The sequence below is a fragment of the Cnephaeus nilssonii genome (assembly GCF_951640355.1).
Source record: "Cnephaeus nilssonii genome assembly, chromosome: 9".
Lineage (NCBI taxonomy): Eukaryota > Metazoa > Chordata > Mammalia > Chiroptera > Vespertilionidae > Cnephaeus > Cnephaeus nilssonii.
The window spans coordinates 53407134-53429657 of record NC_137080.1 but is presented as its reverse complement, the minus strand read 5'-3'; the positions used below and the strand labels follow the sequence as shown (position 1 = coordinate 53429657).

At 39.4% G+C, this 22524-nt stretch overlaps 1 protein-coding gene across 1 annotated transcript; it reads right to left on the bottom strand.

Annotated features, from left to right (window-relative positions):
- Positions 1 to 126: 126 nt before the first annotated feature.
- AKIRIN2 (akirin 2) lies at positions 127 to 21923 on the bottom strand. The gene is made up of 5 exons (XM_079779985.1): positions 21112 to 21923; positions 4883 to 5026; positions 2912 to 3061; positions 961 to 1032; positions 127 to 471 (listed from the first exon to the last, which is right to left on the bottom strand). Exons 1-5 carry the CDS (start codon positions 21344 to 21346, stop codon positions 461 to 463), a joined length of 612 nt encoding a protein of 203 aa, XP_079636111.1. The 5' UTR covers positions 21347 to 21923; the 3' UTR covers positions 127 to 460.
- Between the last annotated feature and the right edge of the window lie 601 nt (positions 21924 to 22524).

Here is a 22524-nt window from a genome sequence, read left to right as displayed (position 1 = left end):
TTCACAGGAAGCACTGTAGGCTATTTGCTTAATAATGTCCTGGGATTACATTCTAAATTATTAATAACTGGTTACAGCTTGGTTGTAGTGCACAATTAAAATCACACTAACTTCATCTGAAGTGTCATTCTACAGTTTTATTTACATAACCAGTGAAGGGCATGTTCTTAGAATACCAGCGCTAATCCTTTCAAACATATTAATATGAGAAGCCAAATTGTAATGATACAGCAAGTAAGACCACTGGTATTAATACAGGTAGCAAAGGTCCATATCCAGATGGTACTGACATCAGGGAAATTTCCAAAACCAGTTGCTGCCTAAGAGTAATTGTCACTGACGAAAGCTTGAAATAACCTGTTTTCACAGGGGGGTATTCGCATTGCTGCATGTCATAATTGGGACCTCTTGCAACAATTCAACAAGGAACAAGGCAGCCCACAAATGCAGAAAATGTGATTCATGAAACATCTAAAGGGGGAGAAAAGGAAAATTAGTGCAAAGTCCAATTCAAAATTCAAACACATACCAGATCTCTATCCCCAATATTGCCCCAGGTCAGCAATTTTCAACCATTTTCATCTCATGGCACACAAACTAATTACTAAAATTCTGTAGCAGACCAAAAAATATATTTTTGCCCATCAGATAAAAAAGGTATAATTTTGGCTCATTCACACCAATGGCTGCTGTAATTATTTTATCTGACAATCTAAGGGGAAAGGTCAGTGCCCCTGACTAGTCAGGTATTCCATGTGTTAAAAATTCTTTCGGCACACTGGTTGAAAAAAATCACTGCCCTACGTACTTAAATAACAAGCCTTAGTAAAATGTCCTATTTCCACTAGGATTTTTCCATCATTTTCTATTTCATTCTCTTCTTAAGTATGAAGATAATTATAATAAATGTCTTCTCCTTAAAAGATTGTCTTATTTTCAGTTCATATATGCAATACTTACAACTAGCAGGCTGTTCTCCATATCGTCGCATTATTTGATCATGCGTAAATTTCACAAATGCATCATATTGTTCTATAAGTAAAGGTATATGTGAATTACATGGCTTGTAAATGTCCTCTGTAATAAATTAGAGCCAGATAAACTGAAAAATCCAGTATGTATAGTGAAACAATTCTAAGTTGGCACTTAATCAGACACAGAACTTCAGAAATAATGATAATGTATCATGTGAAAATCCACATTTTAGTCCAAAGCACAAGACCTCATGTATAGGCTGGGTAAGGCATATTTCTTAACCTATTAAAAATAAAGGGCTTGAAATAAAGAGATGTGTTTCTACTCTGAAATTATAAGTGGTCTATTAAATGGCAAATTTACTGTAATGAGAGGAAATAAGACAATGCTTAAAATGATATTACCCCCCCCCCCCCCGAATCCACCTGTTATCTAATCAGATGTCGCAGAAAAAGATGTCTTACATAACTAAACAAATTATCTTGCCTTTAAAAGAATGTTTTTATTGATTTTAGAGAGAGAGGAAGGGCAAGGGATAGAGAGATAGATGCACCGATGACAGAGACATCATTCGGCTGTCTCCCCCTACTGGGGATTGAGTCCACAACCCAGGCATGTGTCTTGACTGGGAATTGAGCCAGGGACCTCTTGGTTCCATGGTTTCTGCTCAACATATAGAGCCACACCAGCCACGCTATGGCTATATTAGTGCCGGGAGCTAATTCCAGCATGTTAGCAGGGCTGAATCATGTGGAATGGCTGAGGGCATTTCCCCAAACCTGAAAAGGATGCATAAATGATTGCTTGCTGCCAGACGGCTGAGGGCATTTCAATCTACATGTTATTGCCTCCTGCTGGCCAAACACCTGAACAGCCGATGGCAGTTCCCCCAATCTGACAATGGATTCTGTATACTGAACCTTGGCCTTTGATGCGCGTATCTACCTTGCCTTAGGACAATTTGTGTTAATAAAGAACAAGGGGTCCTGAGACAGAGAGAACTTGGCTCCTTTAGCTAAGTCTTCTCTGGCTCCCCAAAATGCCTTCCAAAATTATGTTTCATCTCTGGACTCTAATAATTTACACGCAGCGCCTTCTCCAGATTCCTGAATCCTTCTAGATGCTGGATTAAGACCCCCAGCGTTATATTAGCACCTTGATTTAACTCCTTAAGAATAAAAAAGCTTATAATATTGCTATCCAGTAAAATCTGTGGCATAAAAATGGGGTTGGAAGGATTCTGATTATGTTACCACATGTAACACATTGTATTTACTGCAAATTTTACTAAAAAAAAAAATATATATATATATATATATATTTTATAATTAAGACTGTAGCAGCCCAGCCAGTGTGGCTCAATGGCTGGGTGTTGACCCAGGAACCAAGAGGTCATGGTTCGATTTCTGGTCAGGGCACGTACTCAGTATGCCGGCTCCAATCCCCATTATGGGGCGTGCAGGAGGCAGCTGGATCTATGATGTTCCTCTCTCTTAGATGTTTCTATCTCTCTATCCCTCTCCTTTCTCTAAAAATCAATGAAAGCATACTTAAAAACAAAATAAAAAACACGGATGCAGCAGCTTGATAACTCTAAATTGATGTACAGTACCAGTTAGATTATTTCAAGTTTCTAGTCAAAGTTACCGTGAAAGAAATAAAGCCCAAATATCCAATCAAATTTATATCTGAAAAAATAAATCTAGTTCATTAATACTGGTGTTGATCTACATGGCTAACAAATACTATGTCTTTAAGTTAGAGGGCCATGAACTACAGAAAGATTCATTTCCTTTCTTGAACTGAAATTCTCTGGTTCTTAGAAAACTTATTATACCAGTGTATACAGAAAGGGGTAATTTAATTGACATGAAGTATAATTGGGAAATAATGCATTTCTTATGGTGAGTTTCTGGGAGACTAAATAAACTCATACCTGCAAGTTTTGTGTTCAGTATTTCTTCATACTCTTCTCGAACTTTCTCTTCACGTTCTTTCAACAAACGTTCACAGATCATCCCAACCTGCCTTAGAGTGAATAAGGGCTGTTCTTTTTTTAATGGTGAGGATGTTGCAGATGAAGTCCCTATGTATAACATGAAGAACAAAGAAAAGCAACTGATTTAGGGCTGCCATAGAAAAGCATCTTATAATGGAAGAGGTCTCATTTGAATCTTTTGCTGTGATTGGAAAAACAGCAAGATGAATGCAATCAAATATTAGAGGAAAAGTCTGAAGATGAGTGGAGAAAACTACAAAATACAAACAAAACTTAATAAGTTTGTTTTTTTAATTAGTGATATTAGCTAGGAGACCACTTTGTAAAAATAAATACTGAGAATATATTATTAATATTAAATATTGAATTTAATGGTTCAGAGTCCTTAAAGATTATTGATCTAAAAAGCCACTTGGCATAACCAGATAGTTATGCTTGATACAAAAGATTTCTTTCTTCAGCCCTGGCTAGGTGGCTCACTTGGCGCGTGTTGTCCTGTATACCAAAAGGTTGTGGGTTGCATTCCTGGTTGGGGCATGTATGAGAGGCAACTGATCAATGTCTCTCTCTCTCTCTCTCTCTCTCTCTCTCAAAACCAATGAAAATTAAAGAAAAAAGATTTCTTCAGAATGTATTCCTCTTAAGGCAATTTTATTTTCAAAAAATATCATTCCTCATATCTTAAAAAGAACATCTAAAATTAATCTTTTTGAGAACTCAGGATTGACAAGCATCCATTATAACATTGCTGAAAGTATTTTATGCACACACAAATACATAGATTTGCTACCAATCGTTTTTCCTGCTAGGAATACCTGTCCCTGGTGTAGCCCCAATTCCTCTTTTCATTTGTGCCTTATAACCTGCATGACTGGGACCAGTTAACTGCTTCTTAGAGCTATGTCTATATAGCAAGAATAAAGTATCCCAGAACTTTATTTATACCACCTAAAGCAATGCATAACTACACTAAGGCTATGTTTATTTACTTTCAAATTCCCAGTTTTGTTAGTTGAACCTGCCAGTTAATCGATCTAAGAAATAAATAGACTAATGAATGATTATGATCTTCATCCTCTGATGTAGTCTGGTCTCTACACTTACCTCCCCAGACTACATTTTCACCCACTTATACCTGGCCTCCAAAATTGGCAGGAGTGCTGTAGAATTTAGTTTTGAACAAGTTCATGTTTCCTAATCTAATTTTATTTCACTGTTTTTACAGCCTTTGAATGTTTTTTTTTTTTCTATTCAATTCTATCAGATTTTCCTATCCCTGCTGGGAGGGGAGAGAAAGAAGGCAGGCAACTATTGTCACATGAAAGACTATTTTGCTGAAAAGTTTACTAAAGGTAAGAGCCACTTTTGATGGCTTTTTTAGTAAGAAGCTTTACTTCCCCTTCATTTCAAATAGCCTTCATTTTTCTGCTCTTTTTTATAAAGTGTATTTGCAAACTACTCCCCCCAACTAAAAAGTAGGTATAAAACAACATTGGATCAAAATAATACATGTTTAGGAATCTATCCTAACAGGACAAGTACATGAGAATATATGTACAAAAGACAAATTTTTGTAAATACTATAGTAGCAGAAATTCTGAGTCTAATTCATTAATGGTTTGATAATCATGGGAAATCCATAAAATGGTATAGTATTCACCTATGGCAAAGTACATATATACCTAACAGAGAAGCACATGGTATACTTTACTTTTTTTTTTAAATGGAAGCTTCAAATCATAGCATTTACTTATTTTTGTACCATGTTTTTTAAGTGATCATGCATTACTTGAATAAATGTGTTTTTTTTTTATTTTTTAATTAAGGGAAGAAATAGGAGCTTAAGTGTCTAACGGATTACTTTTTCCTATACTAAGTAACATTTCCTTTTACTTAGTTTATTATTACCTGGCGAAGCTGGTCCACTGAGGAGAAATGCATGTGGCTGTGCATCAGAAGTACAACATGGATCCGTCTGTTGAAAACTAGTTTCTAAATGTCTTCTCTTCTGCATGCGTTTATACTCTTGTTTTATGTTGTACAGAATTTGTTCTAAAAGAAAAAAGTTAAAAGTTGGCAAGATAAAACCTTTCAAGTTTTTAAAAAAGGGTTGTTTATATCAATTAGCTTATGGTAAAAACTGCTTTTTTTTATATGTCATTTCACTAAATGTCACAGAACGTGTCAATGATGTCAAGTGAGGACTTACTGTACATCTTTAAGAAGTTACTAATTCCAATCCAAAGCCAAACAAAAATTAAAAGTGAGAACTGCCATTCGGCAAAATGACAGAATACATGGGAACTAAAATATTATCATATATTAAATGGTAATAGTCAATTAATATGAAGCTCAACAGAACCTATGACAATAAGGCATTAACAGCAAACTTTTGTTCTGAATATTTGGAGTAACAACCCATGTAAAATGCTTGGTATATCACTAGTAATTATTTAGAATCACTATACCATGGTGCCATTATCTTCAACCATGGAAACAGGGATAAAATTATATCAAGCATATCCCTAAGGTCAGTATCATTCATTTTAGAACAATTTCTAATTCAAAATAGTTACCATTTAGCCTCTCCAGAAAATCCCTCTCTGAGGTTCCAATGTCCCTCCTAACAAACTTTCTCACAACCACCACAGCCCCTAAATTTAATAGGCTACCCATCTGAAACTACAACAGGTCCTTTTATAACATCATTTCATTGAATGTCATTTTAAAATAACATTGATGAGATGCCATAGGAATTTAACTCTTGTTTATATCAATTAGCTATGGTAAAACTGGGTTAGTTATACTTCAATGATGTGAAGTGAGGACTTACTGTACATCCCAAGAAATTAATAATGCCAATCCAAATGGTAACTAAGAGGCAATAATATGATCCATAAATATAATAGAGTGTAATTTTATCAATTATATAATGATGAATTAATTTAAATATGAACTAAAAACTCAACTGAAGGCTAGCAATTTTTTAAGATAAGAATGATCCTTTTAAAAAGTATTTCATACTGGTTATTTTCTTAGGTATATATTTAATTTTCTTTTCTCAGTTTATATTGTTTCCTAGTAAGTACTTTTAGGGCTTTTGAGAGATAGACTAAGCAGACATCAATCACTCCTTTGAACATTATAGATCATGCCATTTCATTATTTTAACTGAAAAAAGGGGGAAGAAAAATTGCAAGAGATATACTCAGTGAAGATTTCATTTATGTCAATTTTGTGTGTAACAAACCTGTTTACATATACAGTATATGAATGTGCAGTGTAAGCACAAAAACCACACTTTGGAATAATTAACTTTTAGGGTAGTTGTGTGAGGGATGCTTTAGCTATATTTTTCAGAATATTAGCACTTGTTTATGTCAAAGTTATTTTCAGTCTTGATCGATTTATTTGCAATAGTTTATAATTTAAAATCAAAGTTACCAGTGTGAAATAAAATGACTATTTGAACAGTTAAGCACCTTAATAGAAATGGGTTTCCTAAGATTCACAGGTGTCCATTAAAACTGGTGCAACATCCTATACCAACCAGGACAAGCTCAAGCATCCTTATTTTTTAACACTTTCAGTAGCAATATTGTAAAAGGTTTCAAGGTTATGATGGTTTAGTCTCATTCATTATTTTCTGCTGAAAGCTAACATCATCACCATCAAAAGTGCCATTCAAAGCATCCTAAAGTTTATTCACAACCAGAGATTTCAAATGTACTAGGCACAGAGTAACTTGACCTCAACATCTCCCATATGATTTATTCTTTGATCACCACACAGCTGTTCTCAGATTACTTAGTCTTCCTTTTGTTTCACAAAAATCAACAAAAGCATAACTAAGATGTACCAAAAGAATAGTTGTAACAAGCAATTTGTTCCTTTAATACTTTCAAAAAATATCTAGCCTGGGATTAAGATATGGTAAAATTTATCCTGGCCAGGTGGTTCAGTTGGTTGGAGCATAGTCTCATACACCAAAAAGGTTGAGGGTTCCAATCCTGTCAGGGAGCTAACAAAAGGCAAACCAATCGATGTTTCTCTCCCTGCCTCATTCTCTTTCTAAAAATCAATCAACATATCTTCAGGTGAGGACTAAAAAAAAAAAAAAAAAAAAAAAGAGATACGGTCAAGCTTTTAAAATTTTAGCTTTACAAATGTCCATACCATCTTAAGAAGAATCAAACAAGCTAAGGAATTTTTAAGATATAATTTACAAATTAGTTCACCAATTTAAATGTACTACTTAGCCCTAGCTGGTTTGGCTCAGTGGATAGAGCGTAGGCCTGTGGACTGAAGGGTCCCGGGTTCGATTCCAGTCAAGGGCACATGCCCAGGGTTGAGGGCTCGATCCCCAATAGGGGGCGTGCAGGATGCAGCCAATCAATGATTCTCTCTCATCATTGATGTTTCTATCTCTCTCTTCCTCTCCCTTCCTCTCTGAAATTAATAAAAATATATTTTTTTAAAAAAAGTCAACTTAAAAAAAAAAAAAGTACTACTAGTACATCTAACAGGATGCAACTATGTTATCTAAGCCTCAATGTGCCCTCAAATGCTCCAATACTGGTAACATGTGAATAACTTGACCAAGATCTTAGCAACACAAATAGTAAAAGGCTATAATAACTGCAAGCCTCAAACTTAACCTTTTGCACTCGGATGTCGAGTGTGACTCGACACGGTTAGCAATAGAATAAAGGAATTGAAAAAAAAGCAAGCGAGTGCAAAGGGTTAATCCTCTATCTCAGTTCAGAGGTGAAAGCAATTTTGAAAATTTCCCTAGATTCAATTTAATACCACCACACACATACACTGAGTGGCCAGATTATGATGATCTCTGAATGCATAATAATCTGGCCACTCAGTGTATATCCTATATAATAAAAGGCTAATATGCAAATTATCGCCTCGACCAGTTCAACCAGCAGGCAGGCCGGCCAACCACCCATGTCCCCTCCCCCTGGCCAGGGTCTGGCCAGACCCCACCCATGCACGAATTCATGCACTGGGCCTCTAATACATACACACATACACACACACACACACACACACACACTGAGTGGCCAGATTATTATGCGTTCAGAGATCATAATAAGCTGGCCACTCAGTGTAGTAAGCTCAGTCTAGATCAGTGATGGGCAACCTTTTGAGCTTGGTGTGTCAAACTTCGCCAAAAAACTGAGCATAACTCGGGTAGTGTGTCACTTTGAGAAAAAAACATTATTTCGCAAATGTTTCATCCTCAGGAGCAGCAAATGTTTCATCCTCGGCATGCGGCCGCCTCAGCGGCCGCGTGTCATGAGAAATGGCTACGCGTGTCAGTGCTGACACATGTGTCATAGGTTCGCCATCACTGGTCTAGATATTAGTCTGACTTAAGTTGCTTTCATACGAGCTGCAAAAAGGCCTTCCACATATCAATAAAGTACCTATGTCCACTTAATCATAAGCTACTTAAATCTAGCCATCTCTTAGCAAACTAACAAGTGACATTTTATTCCAAGTACATGTAACATCTGACATTGTTTTGCCAACACAATTTGCAGTCCATTAAAGAAAAAGTCAAAGCTTCACTTACACGATCAGTTAGTTGCACATTTGAGTTTTAATCATGCAGCTTTCATACTTGACCAGGAAAAACAGATTGGATTTGCAGTAAATCACTTACTAGTAAAATATGTAGTTACCTTCATGACAATCTACCACAACAAATGGCTGTATATCACTTTTCAAAAAATCCTAAAAACTACATCACTCTTTTATAAAAGAATACTGCTAACACTTTTTTCCACTGTACTAGATTAAGTAAAAATCAGTATTAGCAAATTCTATGACTACAGCTTTTCATTCCAAATCTAGTAAATGACATTGAGAGTGCAAATAAAATTCTCCTCCTTTAACAGGTACTAGGAGATTATCAATGAGACAGCACTTACTCCTTTGGGATATTAAAAGAGAAAAACAAATAGAAACAAACAAACAAAAATCCTACGTAAATGGGAAAAGAAAAAGCCTGAGTTGATGAGGGTAAGAAAAACGGCATTAAGATGGGACTGAGAGCAAAAGGAGAAATATGGAATTAGAAGCAACTAAAAATGTGTTTAGAGGACCAAAAAATTGTAGGAGGGTCCGAGGAATCAAGTATCTTTTTTCCTAGAGTAGAGTCCACAAAATGTCTAAACATCTGTGATATTGAACTTTTGGTCTGGACTTATATAGACTTAATGTTTTCCTACTGACATCATTAATAGATCAAACATTAAGTTTCATTAACCATTTTAAGCGTAGGTGTAGAATAATACTCTTTTATTTCACACTGTGTACTAATTTTTCTATGGCATATCTTTGAAAACACAAAGTGAAAGTTCATTTAGAAAGATGCCTCCAACAGTGGGATTAAAATAAATAAAATAAATCTTGAAAATCTGTCAGCTCCAGGCAGGAACACAAATCTAATGGAAAACCTATACACAAGTACAGAAAACCTGCAGTAGCCATTAAAACCTAAAACTAAGAAAATGTTCCAAATTAAGACCAAATCTAAAGCTTTGAACTATATACTAGGCATTCATGCCTACTTTATAAATTACAACACTCAATTAACAGTTGCTATGGAGACCTATCTTTTATAAATCAATTATTTTCCCACGATCATCTGTTCAGAAACAGTTCTCACATTCTCCTTGAAGGAATCCTTAAGGACAATGTTCTTATCCAGCCAAGAGCTATGTAAGTAAAAAGAATGTGCTGATGCTGTTTTTAATTCACTTTAAAATTATTGCTATGTCAAAGGGACCTGAAACCAAACTTTAACAAAAAATTGTAAAGTTATAGCTACAATCTTAACTTCTATTTGGATTATAATTAATCCTAACAAGCGTAATATAGTTGCACACAATTATATAAACATTAGGGTATTATTTACAGTTCTTTAAAAAAATTACATTATATAATATTTTAAATGTACTAGTGGCCTGGTGCACAAAATTCATGTGGGGTGGGGGAGAGGGTGTCCCTCAGCCTGGCCTGCACCCTCTCCAATCTGGGACCCCTCGGGGGATGTCTGATTGCCGGTTTAGTCTGACATCCCTCTCGCAATCTGAGACTGCTGGCTCCTAACTGCTCACCTGCCTGCCTGCCTGATAGTCCCCCCCCCCCCCCCCCCGTCTGATCACCCACAACTTCCCTCCTTTCTTGTCCCCTAACTGCCTCTACCTCGGCCCTGCCACCATGGCTTTGTCCAGAAGAATGTCCAGAAGGTCTCCTGGGAGGTCTCCGAGTCTAATTAGCATATTACCCTTTTATTAGTATAGATAGAGGCCTGGTACACTGGTGGGGGCCGGCTGGTTTGCCCTGAAGGGTGTCCCAAATCAGGGTGGGGGTTTCCTTGGGGGGCGGGGCTGCCTGGGCGAGGGGCTGAGGCTGTTTGCAGGCTGGCGACGCCCCCCAGCAGGGACCCTCACCTCATGTGGGCGTGGCCAGCCTGGGTAAGAGGCTGAGGGCCGTTTTCAGGCTGGCCACACCTCTCCCCAGGGGGGACCCTCACCCCGATGGTGGCATGGCCAGCCTGGGTGAGGAGCTGAGGGCCGTTTGCAGGCCCTTCCCTCGGCAGCCGGCCCAGGCAGACGGGAAGCTTGGCTTCCTCCATTGCCCGGGGGGGGGGGGGGGCCGCAACCCAAGCGCCTCCCTCCTGCTATGGCTGGCTCCGTGGCCGCCATCTTTGTCCTGCTAATTTGCATATTCCCTCCTGATTGGCTGTGGGCATCACGAAGTGACAATCAATTACCATATTTCTCTCTTATTAGTATAGATTAGCAGCATTTATTGGTTTCCTACAGGAGGAAGAAAAACTATGATCATTACAGGTCAAATTCTATTATTTCACTGGTACTATAATAGCCAATGATTATTTATTTGAAATGACTCAATCTGTTAAGACCCTGCCAGGCCTAAGTATAAATTTCACAAATTAACTGCACAATGGGAGTCACTAATGCAAGGAGTCCAACAATGCTCAAACAGCAGATGTCTCTTCCCTGGTATCCAAGAAGCTTCATACCTCTATTTTATATTACACTAGATTCTAAGGGATATGTTAACCCTGTTGCTTTTGCTGTTCAGCTCTTTACTATCTGCAAGTATCTCTTCAAATAGCTTACAAACTAGAAAAACACAAAGTAATAAGAACAAAAAAAGCAGTAAATGGATAACAGAAAGGGGAAATTGAACCATCCAAATCCAAATCCTCAAGCATGCATGTTACAGAAGCTTTGGTTCCAATTTACCATGGCCATGAGGATAAGGCTTGGAAGGACAGACAGCACAATGAAGCTGAAGAATAAACCAGTCTTCTACAAGTTATTAGGGCACCCAAAACACATACATACATTGAGCTATAGCATACCTGGAAACCAGGTTGCAAACTGATGATTGACAGACTAAAGACATATCTGGCTTGAATACTTAAGTATGAATTTGTAACTGTCATTTAAAAGTTAGGTATTTTACATTAAAAGTCAGGTTTTTGGCTACATTGGGGTAAGGGAGGAATTGGATATGTGGTAAAATTCAGCCAAGAGTAGCTGCTACCTTTTGGGCATAAGTTCTCAAGTGCTTTTAAACTTCCAATGAATACATAAATCACCTAGGGACTTTTTTTTTTAAATGAAGACTAAGGAATGGAGCCTCAGATTCTGCATTTTTAATAAATTTCCAGGTGATGCTGATCAGTAGCAAGGTTGGAATTCACTGGTCCCCACATACCTTATAGGCATTAAAGTTTCTATCCAATTAAAAAGTGGTTAGTTTATGTTTTATTGGCCATACCAGGAAATGGAGAGAAGAAAAGTAGTAACAGCAGAAATTATTACAAGTATAAATATATGTAAGATGTACTAAATACACTTTGCTACCCTCACTTGCATAGCTATTCTAGTTCAGTGGTCGACATGCCCTCCTCCCCAGCAGGAAAATATTCTGTAAATCAATTTGAACTTGATTGGATCTACCTCAGGAGACTCATTACATGACATTAACATACACACATCTATTCATTTTTCCTAACACACCTTTCTTAAAATCCATGTTCACTATGTAATCAATAGTGAACAAATACATCTGCTTTTATGTGTCTGCTTTAAAAAAGCAATTAAGACTATCTCACACCAGAAGGCACCGATTAGAAGCCCACAGACATCTTGTTTATTCCATATATATTATAAATTAGTTAGGAATATTTAAAAGTCAACATTTTATTTCACAATAATTGTGACTTCTAGAAGGAGGGTAGGCTATTGAGAAGATCTGACAATACAAGGTCCAAGTGCTCAGGCTTGAACTGAGAGAAATGGTCTGAACTAAAGATATAAATTAAAGAGTTATCTATGAAGCGAAACTAAAGTCTGAAGAATGAAATGTGACTGCTTAGGGACTATGAAGCTAGACAAAGTGGAGCTGAATCTATAGCTAAGGAACTCCTAAGTTTAATGGCCACTTGAAGACAGAAAACAGCCAGAGAAATGGAAGAACAGTATTGTCACAGAAGGGAAGAAAAAAGTATTTCAAAAAGAAGGGAATAAGTCTGCAGTGTTGTAAGAAAGGTCAAACAAGAAGAGGATTCACAATGTGCCATGTAAGTCATTGATGACTTGACAAGAGCTGTTTGAGGCACAAATATATTTGGAGTGAGTTGAAAACTCAAGAAATGGAAGCAAATAGACTACCCGAAAGCTCTTCGAATTAAGATTTTGAAGTGGAGGACTCTGGATGACTGCTGAAGGAAAATGAGGATGTTTTACTTACTTTATAATGGGAAATTAAAGCAAAGGTCTGGTTGGGAGAGAAAAATAGTTGAGGAAACGTTCCTTTGGAGAGAAGTGGGATCCTTCCCCACACTGTGTCAAGTGCTTTAATTATCTCACTTAATTTTCCTCAATGATACTAAAAGGAAAACAAGATAGGCACAAATGTTGGTAGTGTTGGTACAGGGAAAATTGAAGAATATGCCATATAATGGCTTCTATTTTTTTTTTCTGTGAAACACAAGACAAGGCTATTCACTAAAATAGCAGGATTGCTGGACAGTGTAAAATGTCACATTTGAGGTTGCTCTATTGTGACCATTTTCAGCACTCAGGGACAGGAAAGCTCAACCCTAATAACAACCCTAGAAGGGAGATACTATCACCATGTGCATAATTTGAAGTTTTGCTTTAACGTCAGCTGTATTATGGCAGAGCCAACCCTGATCTCTGGGCCTACACTCTTAACCCTTTGCACTCGCTTGCTTTTTTCTCGATTCCTTTATTCTACTCGGGATTTAATTTTTTAAATATCCCAGATTTTACAAAGCGCAGCAGTAGAATAAAAAAAACTGGAGTTTCTTTTCATACAAACTTATTTATTTGGATTTTTTTATATTTCAAATTATTGATACATTCAAAGAATAATTTTAATCTCGACATCAGAGTGCAAAAGGTTAATATCCACTCCCCTCTCCAGTATTGCACTACTATACCTAGCCAGCATTCTACAATCACCTGAAGCTATAATAAGTCACAATAAGCAAAGCTAATTTAAAAAACAACAACACATAGGATGCCAGTTATAAGAGGGACTAGAGACCTGGTGCACAAAATTTGTGCATGGGTGCGGTCCCTAGGCCTGGCCAGCAATCGAAGCACGAGCATCTGGCGTGGAAGGGCAGATCCCAGCTGACCTCTGGGCCCTGGGAAGCACCTGGGCCCCTGGGCGCACCCCTCTGCCTGAGTCATGGCGCTTGGGTCCCCACGTGGAGATGCAGTGAGCACAGCCTGCAGTGTCTGGCCAGGGCGCAGTGTGGGCCTCTGGGCCACCCAGCGGCACCGCACGGAAGCCAAGCAGGCAGCACACTCTCTCCCAGCCAGCCTCGTAGACCGGCTCCTGCATGAACCCATGAGGAGCCTAACCGGCCCCTATGGGCCCGGCTCACCTGGAAAAGGCTGCGTGGGTGCAGGACGGGCTCCTCATGGGCACCCAGCACCTGAGCGTGGGGCTTCCTGGCGTACGAGCCCTGGCGTCCCGGTGGAGGGTAGCAGGGGGAATGAGAGCGAGCTTGGCGGACACCCTGCATTCTCAACACACCTCTGTCTCCATCGCCTCCCCCAACCGTCCCTCACCCCGCTCCATGGGAGGTTGGTCACCATCGCCCACCCCCAGTTCCCAGTCTGCTCCCTCAGCGCCTGGGAGACAGGTAGCGGCCCCACACCGCGGCCGCCGCTGGTCACAGTCTGTGAGGGGACTGGCAGGGCGACGGGGCCCCCACTCGCACCTGCTTGGCCTGGTGCCGACTGCTCACCTGCTCCACCATCCTGTGGTCCTGTTCTCGTTGGGGCCCACCAGCACCTTATTGCTGACGCCTGCCATGTTCCACGCCGCCCCTTGGTGGTCAGCGCACATTATAGCAAGCGGTCAAACTCCCAGGCGAACAACCGCCAATGGGGACAATCTTCATATTAGGCTTTTATTATATAGGATTACTACCATGTATCATTGCTACATCATACCCTGAAACTTCAAACTTTGCAACTCTTAAGATGGTAGTAACCAAAACGGAACATAATTCTCATCTACCTAGAGATCTGAAACAATGATCACTGGCTATAACAGATTATAAGAAATTTTCGTTACATTCAGATATTTACTTAAGGGATGTTTCAAGAGTCTCTAAATTGTCTCCTCTCAGGATAGGCACCTATATCTAACCAGAATGTTTTATTGGTATTTTAAAAGTGAGGAAGTATTTTAAATTGGCAGATCAGCATTGCCATGCAGTACCTACTACAATGCCAGCCTCTGATAATGTATTATTTTCACCATCGGCCATGGATGGGTGGTTACAGTGAGCATCAGGTTCCCCTGTTGTGTCACAGCAACCTAAAACCTCCTATACTTTACTAGTAAACCAATTACACACTTAGAAAAGTGTTGCTGCAGAGAATACTTCAGCACTAGGAACAAGGCAATCCTCTATAACAATTAAGAGGCAAACTCCAGGGACAGCAATGTTTTTAAAAATTGACTTTCTGCAAATTTTCAAATTCCACTCTATGTTTTGTTCTTTGATTGCTAAATCAATGCAACAATACTTTTTTTTTTAAAGAAACGAAAGAAAATCAATTCTCCCAGGTCCCTCCCTCCAACCGTTCCCTTTAGTTTGATTTCTGGAGCGTTTTTTAAGAATTAACATTAATGAAAATGAATGCTAAACTAAAGTCAAACTACACATCATAGGTTGAAGCAATTTCAGAAATAGCCAATAAACAAGGTTCAACACTCACCTAAAAAGAATAACTTTTTAAGATTTCAAAAGTAGTCAACATGTGATTTAATCCAGTAACCCAATTTCAAGACTTGGGCTGCCAAAGGTGAAAATAATACTAATGTGGGTAAATGTTCACACGGAATTAAAGATGTGGTAAAGCATAAACACTACAGTATTTTTATTCAAGTTTAGCTAGCTAATAATGTATTAGCCGTGGTGGCTTTATCAGTCCCTCCAGAGACTGTCTTTTCTTTGCCTAAACAGCACAGTATCTGGAACTCAAGTGAGGCTGTTAAAAGCCAGAACAAGTGACTTCTAGAGTAAGTACTTAAGACTTTTTAAAGAATGTTGTGAAAAACCTCGTACTTACATAGACCTAGAAATTAAAATTTAAGTCAAATCCAAAAATTATATCAATGGAAAGACTACAATTTTAATAAAATAAAAATATTGCAAATCACATGTCAGGATGATCTGACATATGACGATTGTGGCAAAAACTTATGACTTATGATTTTTAAAGGGAGGAAGAAATTAAGTTATACTCCAAGACAAACTACAAGTATATTTATTATGAGCTGTTTTTCTAGTACTAGAATGTTAAAAACCATTACCACCATCCTCCAAAAGCTTATTATCTCAGGAAGACTACACAATCTGCCATACTTGCAAAATTCTGATCAAAAGGCCCAAAATAAATATCAAAGTTGACAACTTGACATACACTAGAATTTTAATTTATCTTCAAAGATAATCTCCCTGCTCAATATAGCTGGCAACATCTTAACACATGAGAATATTTTTGTAACTTAAAATAACTCAATTCTTTTAGAAATAAAATATCAGAACTTCGTAATACAAAATACTTTCTCCTAAAATCATGTAAAATCTTTAAAAATGTGTTTCTTCAAATGAGCCAATCTCTGAAAACTGAAATTACATTAAAAAACAGCTTCAGTAGCTCTAAGAACCTTGGGAAATGCCAAGGCTTGATTAATTCATAAATATTTTTAAACTTTATTTGTGATTAAGAGGGCAGAAAATAATAACTTTGGGATTATTTTCAAATTATACAAGACCCATGTGACCAACCACCTCAAAATCCAGGTTAACAAATCCTGTTAGCAAGTCTCATTGCTATAAGACTGCTACTGGGTGTGGGGAAGGGGGACGTGGTGGTTAAAAAAAAAAAAAAAAGACTGCTACTGATCGCATTTCTCAGGTGTGTTTGTTTATAAGCTGAGAAATGTTAAGACCAGTTCCAGAATCCCTACACTCAGCAATAAAATTAAAGATAAATCTCTTTAACTAAATTCATTTGTGAAGACCTCTTTTACTATCTGCAAATGCCAGACTGATTCATATAGGCTCCAACAAGTATTTCACCCTTCATACTTTTTTTAAAGTAGGTAGTCTTCTCAGAGGCAAGAAATTCACTGTGGTTTCACATATTCATAGAGAACATACTGTGAGTCACAGTACTAGCAGTGTTAAGGCCAAGACTGCAGGAACCACAAGTTGCTGGTTAGTTCAGTTGTAAGTATTTTAAAAGACTCACCCCCAGCACCATTATCTAGTTTCATAAACCAACTATCCAAGAGGTCCAAACTTACAGTAGCCCCATATTCTGAAGGAGAATCTCAAAATTTTCTTTTCAAATAGGAAAAATACACAAAAGTGGGCACTTCCTCTGAATCTTATTCTCAACCTTTCAAAACAAAAGCATTGCTATCATTGTCTTCCTGGGTCTACCTAAACACTTAGGAAAGACCTACCTGAGAAATACAGTATATTCTTTTTTCCCATAATGTCATTCAAGGGCAGAGAAATTATTCTCCTTTACATCTCAGATTGTATCTCCATGGCAACCATGATATAGCATCTATATCTAAAGGGCTAACTTCTCTCTGATCTAGCCATGTTTACCCAATGTGTTTCTGTGCTTAGGCTTTATTTTTCCACTTTCAAAACAAAATACCTCAATAATGAATACAACTGCATTCTGCTTTTAATAGCCATAAGCTTACAGGATTCTTAAATGCATAATTCATAGAATTATGAAATAAATGAAGCTACACACATAGTCCTAAATAATATACAGGTTTAAAATCCCAAGTACAAAGACCATTAAAAACTGTTTATTTGCCAAATCCACTGAGAAAGTAGAAGCAACTCAACAGCTGTCTAAATAACCACAAAATATAAAAAACACTTCTGGTTCAATATAAATGACATCTGAAGTGAAATGCTGCCTCCTCCAACAGAATCTCATTTGTTTGCCTAGAACCTACATTTATACTTCATTTAAGCCAGCTGGTGTCTCTGTTTGCAGGCATGCATCAATGCAAACCCTTCCCCATTCACAAGCTGCAATTTCCATTTTTAATGGCAGGTTTCCAGCAAATACAATGAGGCCTTACAGTGGAATTTAACTCTTCATCCAACTCAATTCCTAAGGCAGACTAGAACAATGGTAACAAAACAATGTGTACAAAAGTGCCTGGAAACTCACAAAATAGGTTGACATTTACAGAAGGATCTTTTCACCAGACAATTCATTCATTCACTACATAATTATGAAAAACACTGTACTGGATTTGACTGACAGACTTTTGTAATGTTGCATAATATTTTGGTTTTATTAAAACAATTTTGTTCTGGGGAATATCATAACGATCTTTTGGCTAAATAGAATATTCTAAGATGTTTCAAAAACAAAGTGAGAAAGGTAAAAACCTCTGATTCTGTTTTCAACTAACTTACCAGGATGAGTGCTGACATAGCTATTATAGACCTTCATTTACCCAATTCCGGTCAATGCTTCCTCTTCCATCCTCTCCTCATTCAATTTTCCCCTTTCACATACACAGTATTATAAACTGCTGACACCTAGACCAGGGACAGGCAAAACTTTTCTATAAAGGACCAGACAAAATATTTGAGCTTTGGGAAAACACACACACACAACATCCGTATGAAAAGTGATAATGCAAAAATTATATTCATGTAATAAATAGGCACCAAACTAAGGAAATATGGCAATTTAAGTGGCATAGCTTTAGTCAAGGTACATAGATAGCAATGCCATAAGAAAGTCTATATAATATCTGCTGCAGCCACCCCCATTTTAAAAGTTACCCTAATTAAAAAAAAAAAAATCTGTCACAACTATTCAACTCTGCTATGATAGCCTGCAATAAACAAACTTAAAAAAAAGAAAAAGAACAGGCTGTGTTCCAATAAAACTTTATTTGCCAGCCCTTTCCTTTTTCCTGGTATAAGGTTGCAACAGTTTGGAAAATACTGATTTAAATAATAGTCATCAAGTCAAACTTTGGAATCACCTTCCTGGGATAAGTAAAATAAACTAGGGTTTAAAACAGATGTCCACTTTTCTGAAACTACTAGCAAAGCCACAACATGACTTCAGCTACACATCAGAAGACATTAAGTAGCCAGAGAAGAACAATGATAATGATTAATTATATAAATGCTCTGAATTGTTTAAATTACATTTGAATTCACAGAAATGAAAGGAAAACAAAGAGTTTCTGCAGAGTCCCAATCTCAATTTGGTAAGTCACTTTCAATTTCCAATCCTAGTTACTTAATTTCAGCTAAGGATATATGGGTATTCACTTTTGTGAAGCTTAAGAATTACCACTGTTAAAAAGAGAAATCTAAACATTAGGTGGTTGGAAAGTTATTTTCAAGTTTGGTGACGACAAAACTGGGAAGCTCTTTGATATCTGCACAACACTGCAGCTCCCATTATGACAACATTATTACAAAACCCACACAAGAGCATACCCCAAACCAGCCATGAAAACACACAAGGCCAAATTACATGTAAAATGTTACTCAAAATTAGAAAAAGCAAATTTTAGCAATCCAAAACTTTATCGATTTTAGCCGTTTTCAAGGCAACTTTTTATGTTAATATTCAAATTAGTTGTAATAGCTAAATAACTATTAGCAAACTCAATAAAATTCAATTACGGTGTGATTTTACAGTTCAGGTTATGATCAAACTTCAGCAGATGTCAAAAACACCTTGAAGAACAGAAGGACAACATGCATTTGAATCAGCAGGCTTAAGCAATTTCAATCGTTTTACTATTGAAACTTGAGATAATGTGAAACAAATGCATGAGCCAATGCTACAAATATATCAATGAAATAGCAAATTTGCCAAGGATCACAATTCTTTCTGAGTAAGTTCCTTTTAAAGTGAGGAAAAATGTAACTCCTGGCGGGTTTACTATATATGTGCTCAAGACTATTTCAGCATTAAGATATACTTTGACTCCCAAACCTAACACTGCATTAATTCACCCTGTGGACTAAAATTTATTGCTGGTTAGCTAGAGCTATTTTTAAGTGGCCTAATTAGTTAAGCACAGGTTCCACGGTATCATTTCAATTTCCAACGATTTTACTAAAGAGTCAAACTCTAAAAATAATGTTCAGCACTAGGAGCCCATTCTTGTTTCTTTTTTAATGTAAAGCCTAACAATAAATCAATAAATGCCTTTACATAGAAGACAGCTTAGGTGTGGTCACTAAATAAAAGTGGAAATTCTCTGAAAATTCACTACAACTATACAATAGTATATACTTAAGTTAGATAAAATATTTAATAGAAAAAAAAGGAAGCCCCATATTATTCAGGAAAGGATATTTAAAAATCTGGCCTGAAAAAGATATAACTAAACTAAGTCAATTCCAAATGGAAGTTACTAAACATGGTGGCATATACTACCCACAGATTTTTTATTTTTTTTTTTTAAGCTCAAGATAGCGAAACATCTAATCAAGCTATTAAAAGGCTTTGTCTACAGGTCATATTATTACCAAAGGCTCACACACAAAGGAAGCAGATTTACACTATCAGTCCATAAAAGCTTATCCTAGGACTGTGCCAGGGGCACACAAGGGTTGCTAAAGTACAAAAAAATGGCACACACAGGCAGTACAAAGCAGCCAAGGGGCATTTCCCTCTAGTCACTTTCAGGAAATGCTTCAAGATGAAAAGCAAAAATCGTCTGAAGTCCCTTGGAGTCTTGGGTTCATTTCTTTTATTATTCTCAAGGCCTAGGCTTCCCTCCCAACGTACTTTGCCGGGCAAAATGAAGCACTTCCTACTAAAAGCAACTAATCAGTCCCAATTTTCGACACAATTTTGCTTTTCGTTAAAAGTTCAAGTTGTTCAAGGTCTAGAGTGGAGTGTGATCATGTTACAGGACTCGGGAAGAGCCTTTTCTTTGTTGTTGACCCTGCTAGGAAAACAGGTCTTGACTCAGCCAAAGTGGCGTTCTTGTGGGTGATTAATGACAGGCCTCGATCTCGCCCCAATGACAGCCATCCCCACCCCCTCCGGACTAAAACCAGCCCGGTCTGGGCTGGAGGAGGGGCTGCCTCCCCGCCCGAAACCTCCCGGTCCCGGAGTGAATAGCTGCGACCAATCGATTCGGGGAGATCAGACGTCGAGATCCGCGTGAAATGGGACCCTTCCCCAGCCTAAAATTGATAAATAATATCGCCCTCTCTGATCATTTCCGCTGGGGCCCTCCAGACGACGGAAACACTCAATTCCAGCCGTTCGCCCCCAATAAAAGGACCTTCCTCCTCCCCACCCCGCGTCCCGACGCCCCCTCCCCGCCCCTTCACAGCGGGCCCTTTCTATTGTGTCTCCGGAGCTGGAGAGAAGTTCCAGAAATGCGGCCGCCCGACGACTTCGCTAAGAACCGGTCCTGCGCCCCCACCCCGGCGGCCGCCCCGGAGCCCCACTCGCCGCGGCGGCGGCCGCGGGGCCGGGTCCCACCTGTGGTGAGGCGGGACGAGACGTCGCCGAAGGGGGACGGCTCCATCCGGAGGTACTTCTGCGGCGAGGCGGCGGCGGCCGAGAAGCAGGCGGCGGTGGCCGCGGCCGCAGACGACGGGGAGGCTGCGGCCGAGGTGGGCGCCGACAATGGCGCACATCGCCGCCGCTTCGGGGACGCCGGGCTCAGCAGCGGGTCGAAATCCAGAGTCCTTTTCAGGGTGGCCCCGCACGCCATGGCCGGAGCCGCCGAAGTGCCGGGCTCGGGTGGGGTTGAGAGGGGGGACGGGAGGGGCGGGCGAGGGAAGGGGGGAGAGCGGGGACCCGAAGAGCCGCTGACCCACGGGCTCAAGAGCAGAAAGGCGTGTGGGGAAGCGCCGGCGTGAGGGGAGGCCGCCGCCTCCGCGGCAGGGGCAGGGGCCCGGGCCGGCGCGGCGAGGGAGGGAGGGGCGGTGTCGCCAGCTCACGCCAGCCGCGTCAGGGGGGCTCTTCCGCCTCCTCGGGCGCGGATCCCCCGGGAGAGGCTCCGGGCGCCCCCGCCGTCCGCTCGAGCTTTGCGCCGCTCCAGAGGCGCTCCTGCGCTGAAACCGGCTAATTCGGCAGTCGATAGCAGCCCCGTGAGGTGTGAGGCTGGAATGTGGCTCCTAAAATGACTGAGTAGTGGTCCGAAGCTTGAGACCGGCGGTCGATGAGGAGCGATTGCAAAGCAGCAGCAGCGGCGGCGTCAGGAGCTCCGGCAAACACGTCCAGTCACTTCCCCCTCCGCGGTACGACTCTTCCACCCGCCACCGGCCCCAATATGGCGTCAATAACAACGCCGCCGATTCAAATCCTGCGGCGTCAGGGCGCGTGCGCTCAGGGGTGGACACCCGGAGGGTGCATTCTGGGAGTTGTAGGTTTTCACGGTGGGTAGGAATCGGCGTGAGAAGGGGTTAGGAAGGGGTCGCGCAAACTACGACTCCCGTCATTCAAGGCGCGTGATTCCGAGTTCCGGGTTGGAATTTAAATCCCCCTACACAGTTTGAGTGTAAGAACTCAGCAAAAGAAAAAAAGAAAAGGCTTTGAGAAACTGGGAGACCGGAAAACTAACCGGTAGGGAAAGCAGGCTTAAAGACCTTTAAAATTTAGTTGTCCTGATACCAATTCCACAGTTATTTAACAACCGGGAAATAAGAAACAGCCCAAGACAGATTAATTTCGATGAGTGCCAAAAATAAAACCTGTCACCTTGAGGGGCTATGAAATATGATTATAGAACTTATTTAGGACTGCTACAGAGACCAGTAATAGTATCAGATTACAGGATCTTTGATTGAACTAGATGCTTTGCCTTTCCCAAGTAGTTACTTGCATCCACTTAGTAATTCTGCTAAGCTAGTTTTACCCTGTAAATGAATAGAATTTGAATAACATACA

Coding starts and splice junctions, on each gene's coding strand:
- AKIRIN2 (XM_079779985.1), bottom strand. CDS start 21,346: ATGGCGTGCGGGGCCACCCTGAAAAGGACTCTGGATTTCGACCCGCTG. Junction 3,062..4,882: donor CAGTGGACCAGCTTCGCCAG/GTAATAATAAAC, acceptor TGTTATACATAG/GGACTTCATCTGCAACATCC. Junction 1,033..2,911: donor ACTGAACACAAAACTTGCAG/GTATGAGTTTAT, acceptor CTTTACTTATAG/AACAATATGATGCATTTGTG.